General features: G+C 38.7%; 1 protein-coding gene across 1 annotated transcript in view; it reads left to right on the plus strand.

Moving 5' to 3' along the window:
- The window catches only part of CCDC68 (coiled-coil domain containing 68), a 57,663-nt gene that overhangs the window by 24,231 nt on the left and 20,879 nt on the right, over nucleotides 1-12,553 (plus strand). The window contains exons 5-7 of the mRNA XM_037727679.1: nucleotides 813-938; nucleotides 2,679-2,807; nucleotides 7,982-8,064. Of these exons, the coding sequence (XP_037583607.1) occupies nucleotides 813-938; nucleotides 2,679-2,807; nucleotides 7,982-8,064 (338 nt within the window). The remainder of the gene's footprint in view (nucleotides 1-812; nucleotides 939-2,678; nucleotides 2,808-7,981; nucleotides 8,065-12,553) is intronic.

Raw genomic sequence — 12,553 nt, forward strand, 5'->3', positions numbered from 1 at the left:
AAGCTGACAGAGCACCATAGAGTTATTTGAACGGTGAGGAGTATATCTGCAGGGCATTGCTGTGGAATGAGCTCTGCTTTGGTTTGACCAGGGCAAATCTGCCTGTTCAACTGAAGAGGGAAATTAATAATTTACAATTGCTGTACAATAAGGCAAAATTTACTGTGTTGTGTTTAAGATGAAACTTCCTCCCCTCCTCTGCTCTGCTTAAAATTAACTAACTCTCTGTAAACCATTCAACCTTATCTAGCCTCCCCACCTTCTTAGCAAAGTTCCCAGGCATCCAGAAGTTCCTATTTTTCTTGCTGACCACCTGCAAGGTCACAGGGCAAATAAAACCTAAAGAATGTAAGACCTGTTTCTTACAATGTTATTTTTCAAATGTAAAGTACGTCACAAGACATGTCACAGGATAATTAACTGCTCTTTGTTCTTAGTTCTGTAAAATCACTTCCTGCTTAATCATCTTGTAGCACAAAGGTACTTAAAAGGCCCTCAGTTTTTTTGTACCTTGCTCAGGCTTAGGAAGCAATTCCACTGAGCCTGCAATCACATTAAATAAAATCCTCTGGCTTCCCCATTCGTCTCTCCAAGTTCCTAATTTCCCGCTTCACAGCAGCCCCTCTAAATAGGGAGTTTCTTATTGTACATTTTCCTCCTACCAGGTAACAGTGTCTTCTCTCCTATCCATTTTCTATGAGGCTGTACATGTATAGTTACAGCCTTGGTGTTCTTAATTGCCAACCAAACTGTTCTGCCTTTAACACTTTTTGTTGTAAATGTCAGAACATGCATAGTGACCTTTTTTCTAGCTGGAAGCCTCCAGAGAAGCAGGAGCAGCAGCTCTGCGAGACGTGGCCCGGAGATTATTTGAAAACTACCAAACACAATCCGAAGAAGTGAGAAAAAAGCATGAGGACAGTAAACACTTACTCCAGGTACCAAACACGCAGCTTGTCTACTGGAGAACGAGCCCCCACCCCGAGCTGTTCAAGTTCATCTTTCTGGAAGAATTAGAAATGAAATAAGCAATGGCCAAATGACTTGGCAGAAGACTTGGAGAAGGAGCGGTGGGCTAGTCTTTTTTGCCGATTTCCCTCACGCTGTGTAGCCCAACACCCCAGATGTTGCTGAGCTGCTGTGTCTCAGTTCTTACCCAGAGCCCCCAAGAACACAGGTGGGAGGGAGGCAGCGCCACCGTGCCTGGAAATCTGGGCTGGCCCTTCCGAGCCTGGCTGGTAACTTCCCTTCAGGCTCTGTCGTTGACTCGCTAGATGACTCAGACTAAGCCATTCTTTCTGGACTTGGATGTCTCTGTCTCTAGAGTGAAAGACACATAGTTTCAAACTTGTTTTGGTCTTAGGATACATACTTCAGATTTAAAAAAATAGAAAACAAAAATATGAATGTATATATAGTTAAAAATATATAAAGTTATCTATTTTTATATTTTAATATGTAAATATATATAAATGTTAAAAATAAAAAACATGTACATACCCTCATGCATATTCTTCTTTGTTCATTTGCTTTTAAATCTGGAGTATATATACTAGGACCAATAAAATCTGTCTGAAAAATATATTCTAGAACTGGAGGAGTCAAAAAAGTGTGTGTGTGCCTGTGTGTGTATGTGTGTGTGTGTGTATTTGTTTGCCAACATTAAAAATATAAAACAGCTAATCGGAAAGTTCATTCATAACAGTTTGGGGCACCCAGGTGTCTGTCAGCTCAAGCTATAGGAGTGTCTCTGGGGAGTACAGTAGGAAATTCACTGCCTACGTGACACCCTTTCATGCTTCAGGCTGTGGTAGTGATAGTTGCAAACTCACCCGCTTACAGGGTGCAGATGAAGAACGTAAGCGGGAAGCGGATGAGGGGCGCTATGTGATGGTGGTGCTTGTGGGGACAGGAAGCATGCATCCCTGTAATGTGGGCTCAGCCCCAGCCTGGAGTGACCTGACAGGAAGGCCCACTTGGTATTTACAAGGGAAGCCAGACACTTATTTTTCCCTGTGAAATGTCAAACCTTGTAAAATACACATGCAGAGGAGTAAGAAGTTAGTTGACGCAGTCCCACTGTGGCCTGTTGCCTGCTAGACGAAGACTTCTCTCCCATGATCGTCAGCCCTACCCGTCCTCTATGCCTATGAAGTAGCACCATGATACAGTGAGGAGGCTTATTCTGCTTTCGTGACACTTCCCGATTAAAAATAAAACATGTTTTCATTGAACATGTAAGATTTTTTTGTGTGTTCTGGTAGGGGAAATACCCAATGTAGATGACTGGTTGATGGGTGCAGCAAACCACCATAGCATATGTATAACTGTGTAACCTGCACATTCTGCACATGTACCCCAGAACTTAAAGTATAGTAAAAAAAAATGTTTTTTTTTCTTAAATTAGTATCTTTCTTATACCAGTTCAGGAAGTATGCTTTATGGTAACAAATGTAAACATTCTAGGAAGAATATTTATACATTATTAATTCTCTATTTAATGTTGTTGTAGTCTATCAGAGTTATTTTGAAGGAAACGCTGATACCAAAAAAGTAATTCTAAATAAGTATGAATTAGGAATTTTTTTGGCTAACTAGAAAATTATAGGAAGAGGTAATATATGTATAGGTTTAATAAAAACCGAGTTTTCACAACACAACTGTTTCTCTGACCATAGGTTAACAAGGTTGAAAAAGAACAGAAATTGAAACAACATGTTGAAAATCTGAATCAAGTTGCTGAAAAACTTGAAGAAAAACACAGTCAAATTACAGAATTAGAGAACCTTGTACAGAGAATGGAAAAGGTACAGTCTCTGGAGAATTAGGGGATTTTCTTACCGACATGATTAAGATGAGCAAGTAATAAAATAACACTAAAATAAATAGGACGTTAAATTAAATAAGATAATATTAAGTGAAAGTGCTCTTTACAATTCTTGGCCTTAGGAATGATTTAATATTTTTTTCCCTTAAACATTTCATATGATCTATACTGTAGTGATTGATTTACCTTTCTGCAAATACTGTAGTCATATCATCATTTGTCACATTATCTTTCTAGGAAATACATAACTTAGAAAGGGGACCCAGGTGAGGCTGTGAATGCAAATAATGGAAAAGATCACAAAGTCCATCTACTAGGAGCAATAATATGGCAGGTCATTGTAATCACAGCATTTTAATGTGCAGTATCCATTTTTGGCCACCCAAGTCCACTTTGTGTTTGTAAAAACCTATGGCTGCACTAGGAGAGATACGGTTAACATTAAGAAAATCCATTCTATGGAAATTGGAACTTTAAGAAGGCATATTTAGAGAAGAGTAATAATAGAACAAAAATTATAAAATGTTTCATACAATGTTCATTTAAGTAGCTAGCACTCCAAATATACATAAAAGGTAAATGCATAAATTTGTGTATGCATGCCTTAGAATTTAGAATTTGGACAAATCAAGGAATATTTTTTTAATAGCAAAACAAAGAGAAAACTGGCATCTCTGAAATGGAATTGGGGTTTGAGAAGAATGTAGGTTTTGGCTTCTAGTAAATATTGCCTAATACATTTTTTTTATATTTATTGTATTTGCCTCTGTTCTTTTTAGCTTTGTTTTATTATTCTGCCTGGGTTTATGCCATTTTATAAATGTCATTTCAAAAACATCACATTTCAATATTTGGGTTTCTTACCAAAGGAACTTTGATTTGTTTAAAAATATTTCCCAAGAATTTAAAGTTTTATAACATTGTGATTTGGTTGAATTTATAGTCTTTGTGATGTCCTATGAGGAAATCACAAAAATTAAATATGCTCATTTCTCAAGTGGTTCTAAGATAATAATATCCAACTGCATGTTTATTATGTGGTGGGTCACAGAGTGTTATACTTTAGCAGAATCAGTGGGCTAGAATGTCCTTAAGTGATTAGTTTATCGAGGCATGAAAGTTTATAATTATGCTGTTTTGGAAAAACTGTAATATTTGGTTGAGTACTTGGTAGTGTCAGAATACTTGATCCTATAATAAATAGCTTAACAAAACTAAGATAGCACAAAGAATGTTTGCATTAAGGAAAGAAAGCCAATTCTGGGAAATGAATATAATTGCTTCACCAAACAACTTGATTAACCAGCTTAACATTTAAGTATAGACTAGAGCTCACCCCATCTCAAACCTGGTAATATTGGGTCAGGTTTAGTGGCCACTGTCACTGCCCCCCAATTAACAAAAGAACAGTGGAAGATAATTTCTATTTCCTAGTGACCCCAGGAAATGTGTTCTAGATGTAAGTTCATCTCAGAGGTCTGGGATATATTTACTTCACTGTTCATTAAACAAATATTTGAACACCACCATCCACAGCATAGAACTACGGGCTGGATATACATTTGTAAATGAACCAGATAGTCTTTTTGTGGAGATGACAATGTAGTATATCTGGATTGTGTGAGGTTCAAAGAACTTCCTAGATCTCCCTTTCTTAATTCTTCTATGAGTCCTTTAGGGAAGCCGAAAGCCCAGTCGAAGGCAGAGGAGTGTATTCCAGAGTAAGGTTCAGTGGCCCAGATCCTGCAGAACATTCTTGGGAAGTGATGGCCTCACTCCTCCCTGATAATAACTCATAACAGTGGGCTGTCTCCAGGAGATGTTGGACAGAGGAAGTAGACAGGATGCCCATGGCTTGGCAAGGTCATGCAGAAACCTTCCACAATAATTCAGTGACTTCCTAGAATACAGCCTACTGGAATCTCTGGAGGGTAGAGATAAGTGGGGATAATGTGGAAGGGAAATGTGCAGGAGTCTTATCTTTAAAAAAAAAAAAATGGTTTAGGTCAGGCATGGTGGCTCACGCCTGTAATTCCAGCATTTGGGGAGGCTGAGGCAGGAGGATCGCTTGAGGCCAGGAGTTCAAAACCAACCTGGCAAACATGGTGAAACTGTGTCTCTCCTAAAAAATGCAAAAATTAACTGGTCATGGTGGCATGTGCCTATAGTCCCAGGTACTCTGGAGGCTGAGGCATGAGAATCACTTGAACCTGGGAGGTTGCAGCCAGCCAAGATCACACCACTGCACTCCAGCCTGAGTGATAGAGCAGGACTCTGTCTCAAAAAACAAAACAAAAATAAAACCAAATTGGTTTAAGGATATTTTATATTTGTGAAACAAGCAAATAAATAAAACTGTAAGAAGCAAAGCTTGGCAACATCTTGGTTTAAGGAGAGACTGTGAAGACAGGCTGTGAGGAAGGGTGTCTCAGGTAGGGAGTGGGGGTCAGAATAAAGGAGGGTGTACTGGCCCTTTTGTATTAATAGGGAAAAAACAAGTTCAAAAATAAAGTAAAAATTAAAAATGAACATTCTCACAAAGGTTGATAAATATTGCTCTGGTAGTGCGTACCCCCTGGAGAAGAATTTTCTTGCTACTCACTTGAACAATCCACCGCTCCAGTAAATAGCCATTAGTGGTATGAGGTCTGGTAATGAACACATTACTTAAAACCTTCACCATCTGTCCCACTTTAATCAAGAATGCAGTGAGAATGAATTCCATAAACACAGTGATCAGCTAGCAAAAATGCCCAATAAGAGCATTTTAATATAGCATATGTTCCGTTTGCCAGCAGTGTAATTCTGTTACATCATATTTGTTTCCTAATGTCATCGATTTAGCTCTATTGCAATTTTAGAGCTGAAAGGCACTCCTGAGACCACCTAGTTCCTCATGATAATTTTATAAATGAGGACAGCATAAACCAGAAACGATTCCACAATCTTCCACTTCCTAGATCATACCACTTTCCATTATGCCCCTGTCTTCTCTAATGCTGGACAAAACTGATAAACTTGGTTCCCAAATCATTCAGATGTTATCATTTGGCAATGATTTAAATTGGTGCCCACTCGGATCAGTCTGGGGAGGGAATCCTGGAGCTGTCTCGAGGTATGGCTCTGGGAATAGTGGGTTGCCCACTGTGGGGTGCTGCAAACTCCCTTTCCCTTTCCTGAAGACATTGCCTGAGAAATGCTATCCGGTATGGTATGATTTTCTGTGTTGTCAAAGAGGAGGCAAAAAGAACCCAACCTAGATGCCAGAGCCTGGCCAAGGGAGAGCTTTTACGTGTCCGGCTATCTGGTTTCCCTGACTCCTGTTTATGAAAATCCATTAATCAAGAGTAAGTCTATTTAATGTTGTTAGGAACCATTTTCCCTCACCTGACAAATTCAAAATACATTATCTGTGGTGTGTTTCTTTGATAACCCAAGCATCATCATATGCTTGCAAGATGTATCTGTGATCCCTCAGAAATAATTTGAACACAGCGAGGGTAACTCCAGGACAATTTCTATGTGGCAAGAATACTATAAGAAAAATTGGAAAAAGTGAGCATAATTTAAAAAAAATAACAGAACACATCAGCTATGAAGTAACTGGTACCTTCAAATTATTATATACTGAGGTCCAAATATGTGCCAGGAAGCCTGTATGCCATTTACATATATTATCTCCATCATCCCAACATTTCAATATAGGTAATATTATCCCCATTTTAGGAATGCTCAGAAGATAAAAGTATGAATCAAATGAATATACAATGAATGCCTGTCAAATGTTGCAAGTAGCTCATTGATTATTGAAGGAAACAGTAAGATGAGAAACCTGGTTTAAATAAAATATTTTGAGGAACTAGCCATTTATAGGCATTTTGGAGAAAAAGTGAAAATAGAATAGGATTACTGGATTACATTTAAAAAACAGTTAATATTCTTTAAGGCAATTAAACCATAATCTTTGGGATTATCTGATTATCTCTTCCACCAGACAGAAATCTACAAATTTACATTCAGCTTCACAGAATCAGGGCTCTAATAAAATAATAAATAATAGAAGCAAACACAGGGAAATTCTCAGAGAATTAAATCTTGGGTCTGATGATTAAATGATTATCCAATATGACATTAAAACTGCATGCTGTGTATTGTTTTTATTTCCAAATTTGGGTTAATTTTTCTTAACAGTGGTAAGGCCCAGAGAGTTTAAAACCTTGGCCAAAATGTAGAAACCAAGTAAGTCCCTGCAGACCATCTTTGTGATGTTTCTGCTATACAGCACAGCCTCTCTGTGTACTACTCATTCAGATGCTGCCGCAGGAAGTAACTTTAAACAGCACTGTAGATAGTTTCAGCACATCTCTTCCAGTCAATTTCATCCATGTTGCCAATACCAATTCCTCCCTCTTTTCAATCTCCCTTGATTCTTTCCAACTTGGCAACCTCAATCATCAGGCCAAAGCACCAAATTCCTGTTTTCAGCCAATTGCCATCAAATATAAAATGAACACAGTCATCTCAGCTTCGTTTCTATGGTCTTGTTTGTTTTCCTTTAAGATGGAAACAGTTTGGCTTAATAATCAAATTAGGGCATTTTTAAAAGATAGTCTTTCTCAGTATCAAAAAATTGCAATCTCAGTTTCTCCTGTACACTAATTGGATAGCAGTTGTATCTTTGTGGCCTTGATCCTTCATCAAACATACGTTTATTTACTACTCTCTGACAGATGCCATGTAGTGGGTAGGGTATCTACTGTCCTTAGATACCACCAACTCAGTCTAATGTAGGGAAGCGGTATAAGGGTGGGAGAGCCAGTGCCTAGTGAGGGATGAGCAGGCTGTTTATGTGGGGCAGGATGGGGAGAGGTGAATGGGAGAGGCTGAGCTGAACAGGCTACAGGCAATGCCCTGGAGGAGGAGCAAAAGTCCTCCAGGCAGGTGAGAGAGTGAAAACTACTATTCTTGGCCTATAGTTGAACTATGTGTAAAACACACAGGAGAATACTTGGCCAGATTTCCTTGAAGATGGGGAGTAACAGCACATGTGAAATCAGCTCTTTAGCTCAAACCATAGTTCTAGTTTGAACAGAGGACTGCCTTACCAAACATACACATCCAGTTTAGCAAAATTTGTATCTTATTTTCTCCTAGGAGAAGAGAACACTACTAGAAAAAAAACTGTCTTTGGAAAACAAGCTACTGCAACTCAAATCCAGTGCTACACATGGAAAAAGGTTTGCGAAGCTACCTGTTAAATAAAAGCAGTTCCTGATTTCTTTCCTGTCCACTGGTATGCCAGCCAGGGAACAGAAGGCCTTCCATCCCTCAAAGAAATAGGATGACTGACAGTGCAGGAAGAAGGTTGAATTCCTAGGATTAACAGATATGTAGTTATGTGCTTCCCCTTCCTCAGACTCAAAGGAATCACGGGCAGTTGGGAGTGGGCAGGGCAGAGTTCACTGGGGGTGCAGGGAAGCCAGTGGGAAGGTTAGTCCTTCTGAAGAGTGAATGAATGAGTAAGCCTGGCGCCTCCTGGTTTACTTTTTGTGCTAAGTAGGATGCTTGAGAAGTCTTTATTCTCCAATGCTTCTGTCTTTGTTAATGAGTCTCTTCTACAGCTGACATTACAGTGGCCAGGCCACAGGTAGAATTCTAAGATAGTTTCCTGATACTCCTTAATTTGGTAGGGTGAAGGAAATGCTATGGATGATATCTTTAGTTCTTTAAACTTAAATATAAATACTCATAATTTAAAAGCAGTCACAGTCCTTAGTATGCTGGGGGTAGATTTGTGGATACCACCATAATTGCTGTGCCACTCAGTTGCTATTAGAAGTCTCTGGATTATCATGTAATAAAGCATAAGACATTTTCTGAGATTTTTATTTTTTTTTTAATTCTAAGCCCAACACAGTCATTGTATGTTCCGATATAATGATATAATAGTGCTAAAAGTCAAATCGAATTCAAGATCTTAGTTTGTCAACCTAGAACTATTGTTCACTAGGATATCAGACACTGTTACGGACAGAATTCTTGTTGTCATTTATTCAATGATGTATGCTCAGACATCCCTCTTTCTAAGTCTTTTGATTTCCCCTCTACAGGCTTCCCGCTGTTTCCTTCCTTTTTTTTATCTTTCTTCCCACCTGTCCTCATATGTTGTACCTTCTGCCTGGCTTGCATTCCCGCATTTTTGACCACATGTAATGGGCTGACCCTGAAAAGTATACACACATGTTTGACACATACTAGGCTACCAGGAAGTTATTAATTTTCCTATCTTCTTCCCTGCAGCAAGCATACAGCCCAAGAGAGGGGAATTCTAAGATAGTTTTATAACACTGCACATTTCCGCAGAGAATGAAGGAAATACTGCAGAAAGTCTCCTTAGATATTGGAATTACATATGGATATCCATAACTTAATTCTAAGTAAATCTTCAGTTAATATTTTTTTTCTTAAATAGGCTTTTTTCTTAAGTAGAGTTTTTCTATGTAGCAGAACTACTGATTTGTACAATGTGTCTTCCATTTAAAGTTCAGGCTGTCCAAGTTTGATTTTTTTTTCCTTTAAAAAATGTATTTTTAAAAAATTGATAATAGGGCTATTGTTCATCTTTGGGCCAACAATGTAGCTGTTTTAAAAACCAACTTGATTGATTCTTTCACTTCTGTTCTATATAAGCAGTTGTTATCAAGAATGCTTCAAAAGCGCCTAAGGAAGTTTTAGAAATTTCTTGGGGAAAATGGATGTTTGGTGTTTCTAGAAAGGCTTTTCAACATCCAGGCTTATGCAATTATTTTTTAGATTGTGGATATCACATGTATTTGCGATGACTTGTTACTTTTTCAGAGCTTTATGTAGAAGCATTCACTTTGTGAAGTGACAAAACAATGAAATCAGTAGAGATCAGACTCTTTTGGTTGAAGCAAAGGAGACTTGATTAAGCTACCACAAAAGGGGTTCTGTTAGGTTAAGATTAGATAGATAGGGTCATAAAAAAGAGACAGAAAAGTTAAGATTTGTTTCCTTAAAAATAAGGTTGACTCCACACTTCTATTACTATTGCTCATAACTGACACTGGTCAAATGCTCTGCAGTTTTCAGAATAAACCCAGGTACCTTCTTTACTTTAATCCTTTCATTCACCTTTCAAGGAGAAAGCTAAAGTTCGAATTGAGTTGTCCAAGATTGCTCAATCGCTCAGAAGCTGTAGAACTGGGAGTTTTGGCTTCTATATTTTCATACACAGCAAAGCGTGTGCTCATTCTGCTATATAGGATTTTGATCATCTTTCTTTTACTTCTGAAACCTCTGAAAATCTCTCAAACTGGGTTCTTAATTCCTCTGAATAACGATTAGCAAAGGCCGCTTTCCGACTTTTCCTTCTGCCTTGCCACATCACAAACAAATATGCAGTCCTTTTTTAGAGTTACCTTTTGGAAAAGCACTTCTGGCATTGATATGGTTTGGCTGTGTCCCCACCCAAAAAGATCAGAATCTTGATTGTAGTTGCCATAATCCCTACTTGTCATGGGAGGGACCTGGTGGGAGGTAACTGAATCATGGGGGCAGTAGCCCACTGCTGCTGTTCTCTTGAGTTCTCACAAGATCTGATGGTTTTATTAGGTGCTTTTTCCCCTTTGCCTGGCACTTCTCCTTGCTGTGTGGTTTTGGCTTGCTATGTGAAGAAGGACATGTTTGCTTCCTCTTGCATCATGACTAGGAGTTTCCTGAGGCCTTGCAAAGCCCTGCAGAACTGTGAATCAACTAAATCCCTTTCCTTTATAAATTACCCACTCTCAGGTGTGTTTTTATAGCAGCATGAGAACAGACTAATACAGGGGATTGTAAAAATAAACAGTGTTGGCCCATCCATATTTACATAGATGCTGCTTAGGAATGGAAACTCCTTAGAGGAGGAAAGACCTCGAAGCTGAGGTTGCATGTCAAAGCATATGGTTGTTACTTAAATTGTACATTTATCGGTGGTAGTTTGGGGTGAGAGTGTTCTCTCAAGGCATCCCTTTGATGCCACCACTGGAAATAATAATGAAGAAGAATTTTATGGCAAATAGTAAGAGACATTCGTGAATTTTGTTGAAATGTGAACGGGGATACACCTGCATCTCGGCTGAGTTTTTCACTTAGTCTGGTCTGGGAATGGTAAGAATCTAACCCCTTCTGTTCTTGTGGCTGTGGTCCCTAGTTACCCTTTATTCCACTGGGAGCCCATAGTCAGTGATGTTCACACTCATAGAAGTCAAAAAAAACATTTGATCCTGAATAGAAGGCAATATGAGTCCCCACAGATGGTAGCAATATTCTTTTATAGCTTCAGAGAAGTCTAGGATGCCACTAATCTCACTATCTTCTCTTTTCTGTGGGAGTTCTATATAGGGTTATTCATATTTCCAATGCCTCAGTTATCTGTAGTGTGCCCAGAAGTAGCCTCTTGGAGCCTGCAACATGGCTTCAGTTGCTACATTTACTTCCTTTGTCTAAGCATCTAGCTCTTTTTGTTTCTTCTGGAATTTTCGTTCTCATAAGCATTTTACTGCATGAATCCCTGGTAATAAATGTACTTTATAAAGACTTAAACATGTTACATTCTTGGGCTATGCAATTATGACCATGCTCAGGCTATTCATGCCCTTCGTGAAAATTTCAAGAAAATTTAAGGTTATTTATAAAAGCTACATAAAATAAAACATGATTACTTAAATTGGAAAAAAATTAGATGACAAGGACAAGGAGATGTAAGAATAGGTATACCATAAGGTTCGTTTACAAAATTAGGCCAATGGATACTACAGACTTGCTCACAGTAGACCACTGACTCAGTTTTAAATTTTCCAGCAGCCAACCCAAACAGGAAATATTTAGTTTTGTGAGTCACAATTCCACATGATTAAAACAAATCAGGTCTTTGGGATCATTCAGTTATTTCTAATATATCTATATGGCCAGAAAGAAAATTGCCCAGGGTATGATCATAAAAAGAACCCTGAATAATGTCTTCAACTGACCCCTTGTAATAAACACAAAAGCTATAACTCAGAATATCATCTAAAAGAGAAGAGCATGATGCCAACACAATCCAGTCAAAGCCATTGTACAGGGAAGAACAGAAGTCGCTGTGAAAAAGTCCAATAATGCCATCCTCTGTGGTGCAAGTTGACCCAAAGAAAGATTCTTGAGTATCCTGAGGAATGGAGGGAGGGACAATTCTCCATAAACTCAGTTTCTTTCCACCAAGCGTTTGGGAGACCTTGGGTAGTAGAGAAATTGAGGGTGGGATTCCTGTCAAGTGCTTCTTCCATGATCATCCCATGTTGCTAATTAGAGCCAAAGTCATTTCTTTTCACATTTCTTCAGTTAAAGATAGGATTGACTCCCGTTCTTGAATACTAAGGAATCTAATATGAAGAGAACCAGAAATAGTCTCTTCCCCCTCCTTCAGTGATGAATTGAGAGAGAACACTAAATTCCCTTCCTCTGAAGGGTAGGGCAGAGAGTCTCTTCTCTTTTGGTTGGGGCTTTTTTGGTTGCCCCCATTGGCATTCCAGGCTGCTGGTTTTTTTCCGCCCCAAGTCTGGGATGTGTGAGATAAAAAGAAAACCCAGGGGATTAACCATTGTGTCATTTCCTGGATCCCAGTTTCCGGAGCCAGCCTGGCTTCTTTCCACTGAGTCTTCTTGTGTTTTTTTTTTTTTTTTT

The sequence above is a fragment of the Cebus imitator genome, unplaced genomic scaffold (assembly GCF_001604975.1).
Source record: "Cebus imitator isolate Cc_AM_T3 unplaced genomic scaffold, Cebus_imitator-1.0 Scaffold236, whole genome shotgun sequence".
Lineage (NCBI taxonomy): Eukaryota > Metazoa > Chordata > Mammalia > Primates > Cebidae > Cebus > Cebus imitator.